The following is a 16,813-nucleotide window of genomic DNA, read 5'->3' as shown; positions in this document are numbered from 1 at the left end:
CTCATCGGGCAGAGCTGTGCGCTCAGTTGCTGGGTGTTGGGGAGGCTGTGATGCCTGAGGTGCTCCGCAGAGGCCCACAGGCTGGGAGGACATTCCCCAGCAGTGCAGGTAGGCTGGATGAGCTGCTGGTTTGGGTAACACCTGGGAGCAACTGAGCAGGACGCTATTAGCAAGGCCTTTGTGCTTCTGAACAGACTTTACTGGCTTCTTCTTATCCTCTTGCACTTGTTTTTTCCCCTTACAGCTCATTTCTTCCAAGGTGCCCAAAGCTGAGTATGTCCCAACAATTATCCGCAGGGACGATCCCTCTATCATCCCCATTCTCTATGTAAGTATATCGCTTCTGCTGTGTCCAGGAGTGCAGAAGCTGGCTTCACACAGATTTATTTTTTTTTCTTTTGTTATTACTTTTGTCCTTATACCTAATTCCTGTTACAGTGATTTGGAAACACTGCTGGACCCAGATTTGGGGTCTTGCACGGTTCTTTGAGGGCTGAGGTGTAGATGGAAGAGCAAGGTGGAGTGAAAGTTGCATGTGTGGGTTGTCAGACTGTGTAGGCACAGCCAGGTAGTGTGGGAAGGTGAACAAAGGAAGATAAGGCAGGCCTGAGCATATCAGTAAAGCTGTATGTTGCAAGGTTTGGGGCTCCTCCTCATGCTCATACTTAGGCAGTGTGGGACCTCAGAGCTCTGCAGTGGACCATCCCACTATGTGCAGTGGTGCATCCCCAGCAGTCATTAATTTAACCTTGATTTTCACTAGGAGTCTTGCCTGAGCAGGTGTCTGAAATACCACCAGGGAATCATGGGTCTCTTTTTCCTAATCACTTCATATTCACTTAAATTGAAAGGGGAGGGTTGGACTGACAGCCCAGAAAATTCGGTCTCCACGTGCAGCAGACAGTGCTGCTGGAGCTTTGTTACTTCTCTCTGAGAGCTGTACAGTTGTCCTGCTGACCCTGCCAGAGGCAGGTGTGTTTGGGGTGTGGCTATTTGTTAGCCAGCTTGAACATGTGTAAAGCCATCATTTGGCTACAAAACATGGGCCAAGAGGAAAATACACGATAACATTGACTGCATCTGATGGCACGTGCTTTGGACTTGTCTGTGGGTTTCATCTCCAAGTCTTTAGATGGACTTGGTCTTCATGGACCACTCAGAATTCAGTTTCTTTGAGATGTGTTTTAGGGTGGTAATTCCTGTGATATTGACTAGAAGCCATCAGCTGTTCTGATCATGCTTTACAGTATGTTTGTCTGGGAATATGACTGTATGCAATATTAGAGATATGTCAGGAGAGCTGGTGTAGTGACCTTGATGTCTACCCTCTCTTTGTTTCCAGGACCATGAACACGCCACCTTTGATGACATCTTAGGTATGTTGAGTGTTATTTCTTTTTCTTTACTTCTGCCTGCTGCAAATACAATTATCAGTGCATTAAAGTCGCTGCCCCATGCCTTACCTGCCACGTGCCATAGTGTTTTTATCACTCCAGTGATACCTGACGCTCAGTCAACTACTACTGGATGTGCTGCAGTAATAAGACTTCATTTCTGTAGGTGATTTTTTATGCCAGGGTCACAGATTATGAAAGGGAAGTTTGAAGCACAGGCCAGCAAAGATACTGGTTTGTGATACTTAGGTGAGTGGAAGTATTGATGGGGTCCGGACAGTTAGGTCTGGTACAGTGCTGTGGTCACAGCAGAGAGGTGTCTGGTGCTGCACCGTACCTAGCCTGTCCTGTGATGAGCCACATTCTCCTGCTTTCCATGGCATGAAAGCAAAGGGTTTGCTTTGATGTCAGTGGGAATGGAGGTGCTGAGCACCTCTCACAGCTTGGCCTCCTGCCTGCAAGACTAAACTCTGGTGAGAAGAAAAAGGATTCTGAGAGATTGATTTTTAACTTCCTCCGTTGTTTATCTTTTCCAACATGTTTTGTTTTGTTTGTTTGTGTTTTGTTTTCAGAGGAAATAGAGAAGAAGCTTAACATCTATCGGAAAGGCTGCAAGATCTGGAAGATGCTGATATTTTGCCAGGTACATAAAAGTTCTTAAACACTTGGGTAGTTTGTTACAAATTCCTCTTTTTTTGGGGGGGAAATTACGTGGAGGAACCAATATTCCAAAGTCAGGTTCTGTTAGAGTAAGCACATGTACACAGCTTTCACATCTCATTTCCCCAGACAGTGAGCAGTCACAAGATGCTGTGACAGCAGCAAATAAAATTTGACTTAGTGTAGCCACCTCCAGAGCTGGGCAGCTTCTCGGCTACTTTCAAGGAAACCCAGGCAAACCTGTATTAGCACAGACTTCAAAAGCAGGCTTTTGGAGAGAGAAAGAAGCATTTCTGATATGATGGTTATAAGTTTTCATACAGCTTCAGTATGACACTGACAATAGAGGGTGTTGTTGATCTGACCAACAGATGGCACAGCTTGGAGCCTCAGTGGAGGGAGAGGGGTCAGGGTACAGACACGGAGCTGTGGCTGGGACAGATTTAGGCCCTGCTCTGTCTGGGCCTCGCTGGGGATTTCCTTCCCGAGGCTCTTGTTCCTGGGGTGGTCATCTCTGGACTCCCCCGGAAGCTGTGCAGGGAACCTTGAAATGGGAAGTGAGGAGATAAACTGACTTGAACTTCCTTGTACGTGCCTAATGCTGCAGAGCAATAGTGTTTGCACCCCACTAAGCTGGAGATTGCAATTCTTAATTTTCCTGGTGTTGTGCTCAATCTTTTTATGTCTGCTACTGCCAAATAGCAGTTCTTCTACAGTGATATCTTGTCTGCTTATCCCTTCTTGTCTGCCCACCATGGCAAGTGCCCTAATATCCCCAAATGAAAGGGACTTTCTTGTCTTCCCTATTGCTCTCCAGTCACCCACAGTGAAGTTTTTTTTTTTTTTTTTTTTTTTTTTTTTCTTTTACTGCCTCTTTCTAGAGTGAGGTGGGCATGTAACATTAAAAAAACAGAGAATCCAACCCCCACCATACTCCCTGTATGTGAATATTTTCTGAGTTAGTGCCTACGGTTTCTCCTCCCGAGGTTGTAGCTGCTGTGCCAGCCTGGCGTGTCCGCTCTGCTCTCTTGTGGCACTTCTGGGTATGGCTGTACGGAATAAGAAAGGTGTCCAGGGTCTGTTTCTTTAGGTGGTTGGCATCTATCTGTCTCTCTTGCAGGGAGGTCCTGGCCACTTATACTTATTAAAGAACAAAGTTGCCACCTTTGCCAAAGTGGAGAAGGAGGAAGATATGATCCTGTGAGTGACTGTTATGTTCTAGACTCGCATAGTGTTTTTCTGATCTCTTTCCTCTGTTTGTGGTACGTGGCATAGAAGTAGAGGCAGAGGGAGGTAGGATGATTTAGTCTGGGGAAGAGGAGGACGAGGGTGAATTTAATAGCAGCTTACCCCAACAGCTCTCCCCTTGAGGGAGCTGCAAAGATGACAGAGCCAAGCTTGACCCTGGACTGGTGTTAGCCCTGGGACGGGTCAGCAGAAGATTTATGCTCTTATCTGCTGTTTAGTATGTCTCTGGACTAGTGATTAGCAAAAGAGGAAAAAAAGAAGTTCCCTGTCTTAACAAAGGCTTTGCTGACCAGAAAGCAGAACGTGTACCTTGTGCTTGGAAGTGGCTGAGGTAGCTTTTCTAAGCAGGCGAGTAATGGCAGAAATCCAAGTCATTCCCCCACAGCTGTCTCTGATAACTGCCCTTCTAATTGCAGGGGGAAATGGAATTTGTCTCTGCAAAGCCTGCTCAAAGTCCAGCATGTTGCTGAGGCAATTCTACTTCTTGCAGACAGTTAAGCTTTGCCTGTTTTGCTGCCTGCTTCCTTGTGCTGGCTCAAACTTACTTGGCTAACAGTGCTTCGTTGTGGGGGAGAGCATGTATACCAACCTGTTCCTACACAACATACTGTTGGCATGAGAGTTGAATATTAAAATCCACATCTGTTCAGCACTCTCATGCTCTGGCACAAACACTGTCAGTAAAATTCTTAGGCACGTGTGCACATACATGCTTCTGAATGCACTGGAAGAATAGCTGGTCTGAAGTTGGTAATTCAGGCACCTTCAGAAAGCTGTGAACGTGCAGCTGAAAACTTAAATATTTGGAAGCAAATGTCTCCATCCAACCTGTACATGCCTGGGAGGCAGTCCTGAGAAGAGCTTATACCACAAACAAACATCTGCTCACAGACCCAAAGAGGAACTGCTGGGCTTCAGAGCCTACCAATTTGCTATAACCATTGCCCAAGGAAGGTGGTTGTGTTTCATGGCCCTAAGACACAGTATGTCACTACTGTCACTACTGACATACGGTGTCTGTGACACTACTCACACAGCATGTCAGCAGTGACAAAATGTAAAGCAGGTCTGATTCTGCAGAGCAGCAGCAAGCACTGGCTAACACTGAACAACCAGAAAAAGAATCTCTCTGGTTGCTTTCTGTTGATATCATGTGCTGGGAAAGAACACTAATAACACTCCTGCTTAGAAAGGGCAATTCTTGATAGAAATGGGAGAGGGAAGATGGGAAATGGGAGGGAACTGGCACAGAAAGAATGCCTAGTAAAACTGCCAGTTTAAGAACACTCCTGGTGGACTTTGCTCCCTTGTCTTTACCTTGGAGCTCTTTTGACTCAATGGGCAGCTCCTCCTTCTCTACTGTGTGACTTGAACCTGCTCTGCCTGTGCTTTTTCTTTTCTAAGAGCTAGTGGCTCTTCCTGGGCAGCTTGCCCCAGGCCCTTGTTTGTGCTCACACATCCGTGTGATTATTGATGCATATGATGAGATACATTTCTAACTGGTCTATTTTGTTTCTTCCAGCTTCTGGAAGAGGTTGAGCCGTCTGATGAGTAAAGTCAATCCTGAACCAAATATCATTCACATCATGGGCTGCTATGTTCTTGGAAACCCCAATGGGGAGAAGGTAAGAGCTTCCTGGGTCACCTCTCTGGGAATGGCTGCTGAGTAGCACCAAGCCCAGGAGGCAGCAGTCACACTATGCAGTCAAAACCTTCCTTCCTCTGCTGTTAATGGATGAACCACCTGCGGATTGTGCCATCCCCAGAGGGCAGGGGAGGACTGGTTGGTGACATGCAGGAAGGGACAGGAGCCAAAGCCTCTAGGGGGAAACAGTCAGTCAAAGCATATAGCTTATTTATTGCTGAACTAGATGTTTTAAAAGACATGTAGTGGAACGTTTTCTAGAGGTAGGGAAGAAGGATGAGCAATTCTGGATGCCCTGGAGTTCATCCTTGTTTTCAGCTTTTAACTCTTGATATGTTTTCCTTTCAGCTATTTCAGAATCTGAAAAACTTAATGAATCCTTATAGGGTTGCCTTTGAGTCTCCACTTGAACTATCAGCTCAAGGTAATTTCTTTTCTGTACAAAGAAATGTGTCTTCCTGATCAGCCTACATCTTTTAGCGGGCACCTTCATGAAAAAGTAATTTTGAGCTCTGTTAAGCTCTGACATGATCTTGCTTTTGCTTGCAGTCACCTTTAGTGTAGTTCATTTGCTGAGCCTGGTTTTCCCCTTGCAGTTCTGCCACCAGTTTGTTCCTTGCAGTTCTGCTCACAGTTTAGCTACTGTGTTGTGCTTGAAGCTGCATAGCTTCTGCCCAGGCTACTGGAAGTGGCAAAGTAGCCTGAGTTATAGGCTGCTTTACAGTCTGAATTTAGGAGATTCATCATTTCACTAGGGCATGTGAAGTCCTTGGGAGAGAAGTACGTACAAGCAGAACCTTTTCTGTAACCAAGTGTGTGCAGGGGTTTCTTCTCCAGAGGACTCACACCACTAGTGCCAAGCAGGTTGTCTCATCGACAGGTGACTTGGATGGAGCCCATTATAGCCTTTCCATATCTCATTCCACTTTATTGTTTTGTTTGTTTGTTTTATTTTTTTTCTTCTAGTTTAAGATATTTCAAGGGCTATGGCGTTTTTTCCTGTTTTGGTTAATGCAAGTACGGGTACAGTTTCACAAGTGACATGTAGTTGACTTATTCTGAAGTTGCCCTTGTTAATTTATCTTTGCCATAGTCCTTGGTACTTTCTCTCTGATGAAAACATGCGGCACTCAGCTGCTGCACGTGGATCCTTCCCGTGCTGCTCACAGCTGGCATCAGCACTGACAGGTTATTCATAACTCCCACTTACCACCCATAGGAATGTACAGTAGCTGAGCATGTTAGTGCTGTGCAGTATTCTCTGTGTGTCCTGCTGAGGTTTGGTTGCACAGATCCCACAGCAAACATGATTGTACATGTATACCAAGAAGCAACTTGCAGGGAAATTCCTGGTTTTATACACAACCCAGCAGGCAAGGCTGTGGAGTCTGCGCACATACATTTAAGCAGTTGATCTTCCAGGAGGTTGGGCTGAAGACTACGTCTGAATCTATCCTGTTGATCAATCTGGGACACGCTAATAGTGTAACCTCCTTAATCCTTCTCAAAGTCATCTGAAACTAATCTTAATCAGGCCTCAAAAGCGAAAATCTCTTCCCTGAGCCCTGAGTCCAGGGCTGTATGTCCCTTGTGTTTTCAAATGTAGTCGTTGCCTCCAGCACCAACACTGTGTGTGCTGTTCAGCCTGCAAGTGCCTTGTGAGGCCCCCTCCCTACAAGCACACCTTCAATCAGTGGTGCCAGTGGTGCAGAAATTGTATTAGAGTGTGCTGTTGAGCTTATTGCTGTGAGAAGAGACAAATCTGCAGGACATCATGCAGGACAGCTTGTTAATGTTAATTCTCACCCTCCCCATCTCCCTGAAAAAAAAAAAAAAAAGGAAAAAAAAACACAAATTTTTGAATTTTCAATGTGAATTGTTTTAGTGTTTCCCACACGTTTGTACAATGAGTTTAATCTTGATTTGTAATATTGTAAATTCTCTGTGCAATGTTGCCTCGTGCAGGCTGTTGAAGCTGTTGTCTGATACACTACAGTCCCCCCTTCTGCAGTCACTGCAGAGGTCAAAGTCTGGAGCCAGACTTTGTGTTCAGCTCCCGCCTCCATGGACAGACCTTTCTAGGGGATTATGAAGAGCCTTTCAGGGTTTGAGGATTTCTAAAAAGACATTTGCTTCTCATGGGCACCTTCACATGCCCTGGGTACATGCTGCATGTCAGTATTCTCCAAATGAGGCATGTAGACAGGTTCTTATGCCCCTACCTGTAGGCATTTTGGTGTTTGGTGCTGTGGCCTGTCTTGTCTCTCCTGTGCTGCAGGGTGTAATTCCTCTGCTTCATCTCATTTCTCCTAGGTAAGCAAATGATTGAGACTTACTTTGACTTCCGCCTTTACCGCCTCTGGAAGACCCGCCAGCACTCTAAACTTTTGGATTACGATGACATTTTATGAGCTGGAGAAGACTTTGCAAGAAGAAGTTGATCACCAGTGTCCAAGAAGTCATGCTTATTGCAGAGAGACTTTTTTATTGGCACAGGGAGCCCTTCAAAGCCCTACAGGAGGCAGCAGTGCTAAAGGGAGGGAAGAAGGAGCAATCAGAAGTATATCGGGAGGAAAGTCTCCTGGGTCAAGAGAGACTGGAGGGAAAGGGTTTGACACCTCACTCGCCTCAGGTCAGAGCCGTGGTGTCTCAGGAGGAGCTGTGTGAAATGAGGACAGGATGGAGTTCCTTGCAGAACTGAGCTGTTTTGGGTCAGAATGGGCCAGATTTGATTCCAGGTCCTTTTAAAGACTTTTAAAGCTCAGGTTTTCTTACAAAAAAATAAAATAAATTACCCATGCACTACAATGAGGAAGTGACCAGAGCACAGAGGAGGGAGGGTTTGGTACTGATGGGACCTTCTGTGCTTGGGGATCTTGGAGAGCAAGGACTGCTACACCTACTCCTGCAAGCTTAGATGAAGATGATCCAGTTTCAATGTGAATATATACTGGAATATAGAATTGAAGTCTAACTCTTTTCGTTTTGTTTAATAGAAAATAAGTGCAATTTTTATAGAGAGGGGGGTAAAATCTCTCCCAATATTTAATTAGTTAAAAATAACACACCAGTAACCAATAGATGAGGTATTTTTGGTCTGCTTGAAAATATATTCAAAATGGTAATATATCTTCTGTAGACATATTTAATCACCAGCAAACATGGTTTTAACATAACTTAGCAGACCCTGCATGTCTGCTGCATTGATTAATCTGGTTTGGTTTGTTACTTTCAGAGTAGCTGTGTTGCACTAATTGTATGTGCTCTCACGAATGTATATTTCTCCTCCAGTTAGCCACAACTTCGTTACTTCTATTTTGCTGCTTGCAAAACTATGTGACTTTAGTTTTGCTGAAATATTTTAGGTTAGGAATACAGTGTCTGACTGGGAAACCTCGGTCAGGTTCTCTATGGTATAAAAATGAATTAGAAATTAATAGCCATGGTAATTACTTGTTCATGCCGGTGTTTTGCTACGTGTTGAGAGATGAGTTCTCTTTCTAGTCTGCTGTGTTGAACAGCGAGGTTACTTGACCACCGGAAATCCTCCAAGGAGACTGAGGCATTTGGAAGAAATGCTTCTTGAAGAATACAGCCCGGGTTTGTAGCATGAGTTTGAATCTTCCCTATGTTCACTTGATTGCAAGTTGTTTGTGCATAGATCACCTCTTTTTTCAATGCTATAAAGACCTGTTTGTTGGTCTGAGCTGCTCACATCCCTTCCTGTGTAGGACAAAGTAAACACAGAGCTTTGTCAAAGCAGGTGTGGTTTGAGAACCCAGATTTGTACTTGATATTTGAGGATATATTTTGGAATATATTTACTTCTTGTTTGTTTAGGGTGGGGGTTGATTTCTGTTTTGGGATGGGTTTTGTTTTGTTTTGTTTCATCTGCAACTCTCCTGTTCAGAGGATAAATACTACTTAGTCTGTGTTGGTCACTCTAGCTGTTCTGGGAGATTATACAATTTATTTCTTATATAAGTGAAATGTACTGGGGAATAACAGGGAAGGATTACCTTGTTTTCCTCATTTCCTGCTATCTAAATTATTACATTGTGAAGTGATGGCAAATACATGTACAAATCTTGTTTTAAATACTTACGAAAAGAACTAGTTGTTCTGACCTGTAGAGTACTCCTTCCCTCTGTGACATGTCTGTGGTTGTAATTTTGGGGAGCAGGTCCCTGGCTAGAACTGCTGAACCCTGTACATTTATAGCAGTTTTATAGCAAAGCTTTTGAAGAAACATTGTACATATGGTAAGTAAGGAGAGGAATAGGTGGAGAGAGAGGCTGGAGCCATTGGAAGTAACACGTTGAACCAAATAGCTGTGAGTTATTCCTCCCCCTCTGGTTAGGAGCTGTTAGGAGGCTGCCCCGCGCCTGCTGAGCTGGCGTGGTGATGGGGAGGGCTGGTACCTGCACCCCATCCCTGGCTGGACTCATGCTTTCCAGATCTGTAGCGAAGGGAATAGTGAGCGGAGGCCTATGATTTTGGGAAGAAAATGACAGATACTATAAAAAAAAAAAAGAAGCCGATTTTCTGTTATTTAGCATGGTAGCTTCCACCAGCTGTGCTTGTGAGAGGTGGGAGCTGTGGGTACCAGAAAGAAAAGTCATGTGTTGTTTAGAGATGGTAGTGGCAGGATGAAAATGCTGAAACAAAACTCTCTCCCTTTCTAAAACTCTCTCCCTTTCTGACCCTTTTACCTTCTGTGGTTATGCTCCTAACTGGAGACAAACAAATTGTTCTTCCTCTTTCTTTTCTGAAGTAAAATCCCAATTCAGTGAACTTGGTAGCATGAATGTAGCATTGTGGAACTATTGAGAATCTTCTATAACTCTGAAAGGGCCCATTTATATATCCACTTCAGTGATTTATCTGTAGAACTAGTGTATATCTATTATCATTGACCACTTGTAGAACTTGGGTTGCAATGTAGAAGGGTAGATTGTACAGTTGCATAACTTCTGTAGGAAGATGTATGTCTGAATGAACACTACGACTGTTTTACTGGTGCAGTTGACTGTAGTACAAGTATAATGACAAACAATTAATGCATTTCTCTCTTTTCCAAAGATCTATATCCCACATAGTTTGTGATGTTTATGACATGAGCGTATTATTTCCTTTGTAGCATTCATTTAACTAAAGAGATTAAATGCTCTAAAAGCTGTGATGGGAAAGACAATAGAATTTTGGTGTTTAAAGTCTTCTGTGCAAATAGTGTCATTGAAGTGTTAACCGTTTTTGAAAAAGAGGAAAAAAAGAATTCTTCCCCTTTAACTTGTTGAATTTTTCAAGTGTCTGTTGGGGAAGGAAGGGATCAGCAGAGGACAGGCTGAAAAAAAAATTGTAAGTATTTAAACCGTAGTGTTAAAAATAGAGCCTATAACTTCCTCAGTTGGACCAGCCTGTAAAAGATGACCTCTGTGTGCACTTGCTGTCAGTGCACGGCACGGCACAGCCAGCACATCCCCTCTGCAGAGGTCAGGTGCCTGTTCTTGCACGCCGTGTGCCTGTGCAGTGGTTTCTGTTCAGGGCAGCCCCCAGCAGTGCCTGCAAGGCTCAGCTTGTCCGCAGGGTGCTCTGCCTGGGGGAACTGTGGCTGCTGAGCACACTGGACAATTTGTCCTTCCACCTCTTCATGCTTTTCCAGCTTTGAGCTATCTGCTGTTCAGATGTGACTGTCGGAAGCCCTAGAACAGGTTTGCTCACACACAGTAATTGCTGTCTAAATTGGAGCTTACCTCTAATAAGGATAATTCGAGTGAGCAGTTTGTGGTTGAGCAGGTGAGCTCATCATAACCGTCCCTGTTAGAGGATCAGCAGCCCTTTCGCTTTGGGCTCTGCACCGTTATGTGCTGCCCCATCATGGGGGGGCTGCCTGGTGTTACTGCAGCTCCTGGGCAGTCTGGATTTGCTCTTAGCAAGGGCAGGAGAAACAGGGACACCAGTTTAACCTCGAGAGAAGTCGATTAAATTGGGATAGCTAAATTGTTTCACCCCAACCATGTATGAGAGCTTCTGCTCTTCTTTCTGTGAGGCAGTGCAGGATATCACCTCTAATGCTTCTCCTGGCCTGATGAACATCAGCAGAGGGCTCTGCTAGTTGCAGTGCCCTGGGCTGGGATCATTGCTTCCAGGAAAGGAGAAGGGGAAGCTCCAAGTGCATCAGCTGCCCAGTCTGGTGCTCCTCGGCCAGGCTCATGCACTGGAAGCAGCTGCTGAGGGTGTGGTGCCTGCAGAGAACATTCACTCTGCTGTAGAGCCTGGGGGGGGGGGGGGGGGGGGGGGGGCATCTTTTTGGAAGTGGCACTTGTTTTATACAAGGTTTCCTAGAGAGGCTTTTCTCTTTTCACCTCCATTGGCTGGGAATTAAAGGAAAGAAGAAAATTCAGTTACCTGGGGGACAGAGGAAAACTAATACAGCTTTTGGCACCCCTCCTCATGCTGCAGCCACCAGCTTCCCTTTGCAGCTGACCTCCAGGCCTGGGATGGGAAACAGGAATTGGCAGATCAGCCCTTTATTGTGTTAAGTAAACAGAAACACAAAAATCCTTGTAGCTTTAGTGAAACATCTGACAGGCAGCCAGCCAACCCTCCCTGTCCCTGTGTGAGGACTCTGCTGTGTGTAACTGTGGGACCTACCCACCTCCAAGTGTCCCAGGGGCAGCTTGAGACACGTCTCATGGCCTTGGGGAGCTCTGCTCTGCCTCCAAGGAGCTCTGCTTTGCTGAGGGGACTCTGGAAATGAATTTGTTGTTATTTCCCAGCCTGGACTAATCTGAAGCTCGGCACAGGTTTCCTGCTCCAGTAGCTTCTGGACAGCATGCATGTACGTGCTTTCACACCATCTCTTCACACACGGTCACATTCCCTGTGCTCTGGGGAAGATTTTCCTTCTCAGTTGCTCTCGCTCGTTCTGCCACACGCAGGAAAGCATAAGGCAATGTCACCGTTGTTGTCCATGCAGTGTTAGCGTCTCTCCAGCTCTTGGCATGCATCCATTTTGCAAATAGCTGCTGTTGTTTCAGGACCCGACTGTGTTAGTGACCTGCGGCTGGGAGTTCCTGTTTCCAGGGCTCTGCTGGCAAAGTGGCTGCAAATGTTGCTTCACCACCTTCAGGCAACACAATCTGGGCTAGCTGAAAGAGGGAAGTGCTGATTTTACATATCCTGGTGGGACCTGGAAGGGGGAGTCTGCCCTTAACCCCAGCCCCGCCAGGAGGTGGAACAACAGGCTCGCTCTGCTTTCTTTGTGTCCATGTAAACATTCAACCCATCAAAACCCAGTTTGAAAGTGACACATACATTACTAATGGTCCAGGATGTGATATGTCACTATGATTAAAAATATATCCTTCCAAGGCTGTTGGCAATTGGCATGAGTTGCCAGAACATCAGAGGATGTGCTGGACTGTGTCATCCTTCCCCAAGCAACCCAACCACACTGCCAGGAGCAGGAAGCAGATTTGCAGGTACACGTTCAGCTGAATCACTCCATACTCGTGGTTTTGCCATAACATTCCCTGAAACCAGTGATACAGACACCATCCTGCAGGATGCCAAACAGATATCCTCCCCAGGGATATTGAGCGGCAATACCATTTTCCAAGCCATCTGTAAAAAAATAAAAAATAAAAAAAAAAGTGTGATCCTGTATCTTGTCCCACTGATCACAGAATGTCTGTGGCTTTCTATGTCTTTCATGGAACTGTTTTTTTATTTCTCCATTGTGGAAATACAAGCTAAAGTCAACTAGAAACTTTTATGGCCTTGATGAGAAGTCAGCTTGTAGTAATAATTGTTTACTGGAGCTGTGAGTAAATGGGTGGTTTAATGACTATGAACCTGACTGTAATTGTCATTACTCCCAGGTAATAAGATATCAGAGTTGGCTGTCTATCTACAATCTCAGCGATAGCTGCTTCATTTCAAAAATAAATTCTGCCCAACATACTGCCAAATCAGTGTGGAAAACTTGGAAGACTGGAAGTAACAAAATTATGCACGTTAAATGTAAATAATCCACCGGAAGGGAATCTAAATTGCATTTTCTGTAAATGTTTAGTAAACTTTAAAGAACTAACATGACCTAGTAATTTCTCATGTTACTGTATTGCTTTTAGAGTATCCTTAAAAGTAGTCACCCTGGTCTTTCTTATTGCAGCATTCAGATGAGCTGATGGTTGATCAAAGCAGTAGTGGCCCTAGATGTACTCCTAGGGACCCTCAAACAGCCAACAAAGCCCAGCTTTTATCCTTCCTAGCAGTGTAACCCTTCTTTTGAGTCATCGAGTGTGTACAGCAATAACCTGCTAGCACTGCACCTCCCCTGCTCCCTGGTGTCAGTGGGGTTTTTGTGTCTCTGAATGTCGTCTTCCTCTGGTGGCTGTGCATGGATGTGGTGCCTTGTACACGTGGAGTGTTTCTTACATGGAGTGTTTCAAGTGGAATTGCAGCAGTGCCAAGAAGGCTGTGGCAACTGGCCAGGGACCGCTCGCTGCCGCGGTCACACTGGCCCTGGCTCAGAACCAGCGCACCTGCATGCAGGTGGCATTCAAAAAGCTTCAACAGAAAGTGGGAGGTTATTTTATTTGAGTGTTTTTGTTTGTTTGTTTTGTTGTTGTTGTTGTTTTAAGTGCTAAAACTCAGTTGTACTGGTATAGTCTCCACTAGAAGGTCCTGCTGGTGCAGAGCTGGGAATTCAAGGGAAGTGGCAGGTATCTTTGCCCTGACATTTGAAATGCCCTAAAAACATCTCAAATATGTACAGCAAAGCAAGGTGCTTTGAGTATGGATCCTGCTTCCCTTGCTCCACTTGCTAAATGAGACGTTGCTTTATTAGGTGTTGAGGTGGGGATACTGAAGAAACCGAGTGAGCTTTGCGTGCCACATCCCAGGGAAATGGGTTGGAGTCATACCCAAATAAGCAAGAAGGGGCTGTAGTTTTTCCGCTGTGCGTTTCCTGTTGTTTCTGACCAACACTATTCCTGGAACTGGGTGACTTCAGTTGTGATGTCAAGCGACAGCCGCAGCAAAAACTGTACTCGCAAGGCTGGGAGGTCAGCGTACTTTTAATATCTTCACTGTTTCCACTGAGTTCAGATACCAGTTTTCATTTCCAGTTCCTTTGCCCAGCTGCAAGCCCTCACTTTGTTATTGCAGAGCTGCTGGTGAAGGCTGCTCATCGGTTTTCTGAACGGAAATCCAAATATGTGAGCAATGAGTGGGAAAGGTAAGCATGCAGGCTTTGAAGATATGGAGAAGGATACTTTGTATCCTGCAGTGCTCTTAAATTCTGAGATACTTCAGCAAATTATGTTCATCCAAATGAGAAAAGGAAAGAAATAAGTGTGGCTGCCAAAGTAATGGGGGAAAAAACAACCTCGAGTACGAATAGTAATTGACCATTTGACAAACCCTGTGCAGATGAAACACTCTGTGGTCTAGCTGCATTTGCTTTCACCCGAGTTCAGAGGGAGCTGACAGCACCCTGCTGCTTTCAAAACCAAGGCGTGTAGGAGCAGTGAAACACGGATGAGTTCATCTGTGCTCCTCTGCACCGCCCCAGGCAAAGCTCCACAAGAAACTTCCCCGCTGTGTCCGAGCAGCCCTCATGTCCCAGCTCAGCTGGGAGCCAAACAGGACAGGTGCACGAGGGGCTGGAAATGTCGGCCCCCAGAGAGCCTCTAGGCTGGAGAGCTGAGCTTCAGATGTACTGGTTTGAGGCAAAAACTGTCTGAATGGAGAGGTTTGTACATGAGGATTGTAACTTTAGAGTTCTCCGTGGGCCCTGCACCAGCACGCTGGCTGCTTGGAGAGGGCAGAAGAAAGTTACTCCGAGGAACTGCCCCGTTCTAGACGCAGTTTCTGGCTGGCTCTGTGGTGTCTGGGCACGGGGCAGTCCTGGCTGCGATGCAGGAGACCTCTGCCATCTCTGCTGCCACTGTTAACATGTTTCTCTGAGACTATCTGCTGCTTTGTGTATGATAATCAGGTTTCAAATACATGAATGTTTCTAGGTTTTAAGATGTGATTTAATAAAAAGAGACATGTCTGGGAAAGCAGGTCTTATCTCTCTCTCTTTTTTTTTCTTTTCTTTTTTTTTTCCTTGTTCTCTGGCTGAGTTCATAAGACCAGGAAATGCTATTTGGCAAATGCATTTGCTGTGCCAGCAAATGAGGGAGAAACAGGCGCCAGGCATTTCTGAGTGGCAGCAGCAAGGGAAATGCTGAAAACTAAAGAGCTCCAGAGGTGCAAGAGGCCAGGATGAGCACTGTGCCCCAGGGATCAGCATGGCGTAGGGCAGGTAGAAAGGGAGAACAGTAAAAACTCCCGATGCTTTAACAAGGGGCCACCTGAGGGAGGCAAATCCTGTGATGGAGAGAGGATGGAGAGATTCAGAGCTCCAGCAGTATCTGTGGCTTCATGAGTACAGACTGGAGCTCTGAGTAACTTCCCAAGCATTCATCACTGTGCCTTCTCCTGGATTAAGGCCAATCTCTGAGCACCATCCCATAAACAGAGGCCTGGAGAAATTCAAGGGAGGATAAAAACCTGGTAGTCCTTCTGGGCACACCAGCTCTGCTCCAGGAGCTAGTGACTGGCCCTTCTCCACCCAGACATTTTGTACCCCCTGGGCTGTGCCCTCACAAGGGGAGGCCCTGGGCAGCCAGCACGGAGGGGTAGGAGGGTGTGGGTCCAGGACAGCGGGGCAGCAGCCCTGCAGATTGCTGCAGCCACGGGGTTCACCCGTGTGAGAAGGGAGCAGCACATGCAGGTGTGCAGCGAGGACGGGTCCCTGCTGCCAGAGGTGCTTCTCCCATGGGGCTGAGGTGGGAAGAACCCACTTGGGCATCGGATCCCAGGCAAACCCTACTGCTCGCTGCGTGTCTCTGAATGAAACACATCTCCCAGGAGGGCAGAAGACCTTGAATTCACATAAGTCACTTTCTTTGTCCCAGGTCTGCTTGACTTCCAGGGTAAGTAGATCTGGCTTAAACTTCCAGCTACAAGCTTTCCCTTTTTCTCCAATGCTTCAAGTCACCTGCACATTCCCCTTTCGCTAAGTGCTGTAACTGTAGTCCCTCTGAGCACAGAGACAGAGTTAAATAGGTTGGACCACTCCTATTCTTCATTGCCATCATTTAAGGCACTTTTCTTCAGCTCTTCCAGTATTCATTTCTGCACCCTCCCCATTTAGAAATGTTGTTCTCCATGTGCTGCCACAACAACGGGTGTGACGTGCTTATCTGTCTCATCAGTGTGGCAGATGATAGAAACCACATTTAACTCCTCACCACCGCCTGCACAGACAGCTTTTGGCCAGAGGCTTGGCCACTATTCTCCTTAACGCCTTCACTGAGTTATTGGGGCCCTGAAAAACCTGGTGGCCAGAAATACAGCCTTTGTTCCTTATTCTGGAACCATTTCATGTCCATACCATGCTGTTTTGAAATATCATGGGGTACAAAGTCAAATTTGTTGCAGAAGCCCAGACACAATGGATTATTATCTATCACCTTCTTCCCTCTGTCCTTGTGCTTTGTCACGAAGGATGATGTGTTGGGGACAAACCCAGAGCAGGAGCTGTGCAGGTGGAGTTCTCACTGCAGTTAAGGTTAAATAACGCATGGCTGAGTCCTGCTGGGCCCAGCTCTTTCCCCGTTCCCTCACCACCTGGCTGTACGTGGGGTTGTCCCAGCAGATCCTATCAGTGCCAGCCCTGCCCCTCTCGCAGGCAGCATTGGCCATGCCTGGTAGTGACGTGTCGTACGTGCCACATCAGTTGTGCCCTGGTGCCACGCCGCTGGGACACCGCAAACTCACGCCTGTGCTGCACGGTGGCAGCCTGCCA

The 16,813-nt window shown here is 46.0% G+C and overlaps 1 protein-coding gene across 5 annotated transcripts in view; it reads left to right on the top strand.

Annotated features, from left to right (window-relative positions):
• NSMF (NMDA receptor synaptonuclear signaling and neuronal migration factor) overlaps window positions 1–15,020 on the top strand; it is a 49,984-nt gene extending 34,964 nt beyond the window's left edge. For all 5 annotated transcript variants that reach the window (XM_032200394.1, XM_032200397.1, XM_032200396.1 and 2 more), the window contains 7 exons: window positions 245–328; window positions 1,343–1,376; window positions 1,967–2,037; window positions 3,175–3,254; window positions 4,825–4,927; window positions 5,296–5,371; window positions 7,261–15,020. In XM_032200394.1, the coding sequence (XP_032056285.1) occupies window positions 245–328; window positions 1,343–1,376; window positions 1,967–2,037; window positions 3,175–3,254; window positions 4,825–4,927; window positions 5,296–5,371; window positions 7,261–7,358 (546 nt within the window). In that variant the 3' untranslated portion in view covers window positions 7,359–15,020. The remainder of the gene's footprint in view (window positions 1–244; window positions 329–1,342; window positions 1,377–1,966; window positions 2,038–3,174; window positions 3,255–4,824; window positions 4,928–5,295; window positions 5,372–7,260) is intronic.
• Window positions 15,021–16,813: the final 1,793 nt, after the last annotated feature.

Source organism: Aythya fuligula, chromosome 19 (genome assembly GCF_009819795.1).
Source record: "Aythya fuligula isolate bAytFul2 chromosome 19, bAytFul2.pri, whole genome shotgun sequence".
NCBI classification, from domain to species: domain Eukaryota; kingdom Metazoa; phylum Chordata; class Aves; order Anseriformes; family Anatidae; genus Aythya; species Aythya fuligula.
This window is presented reverse-complemented; position numbering and strand designations above follow the sequence as displayed.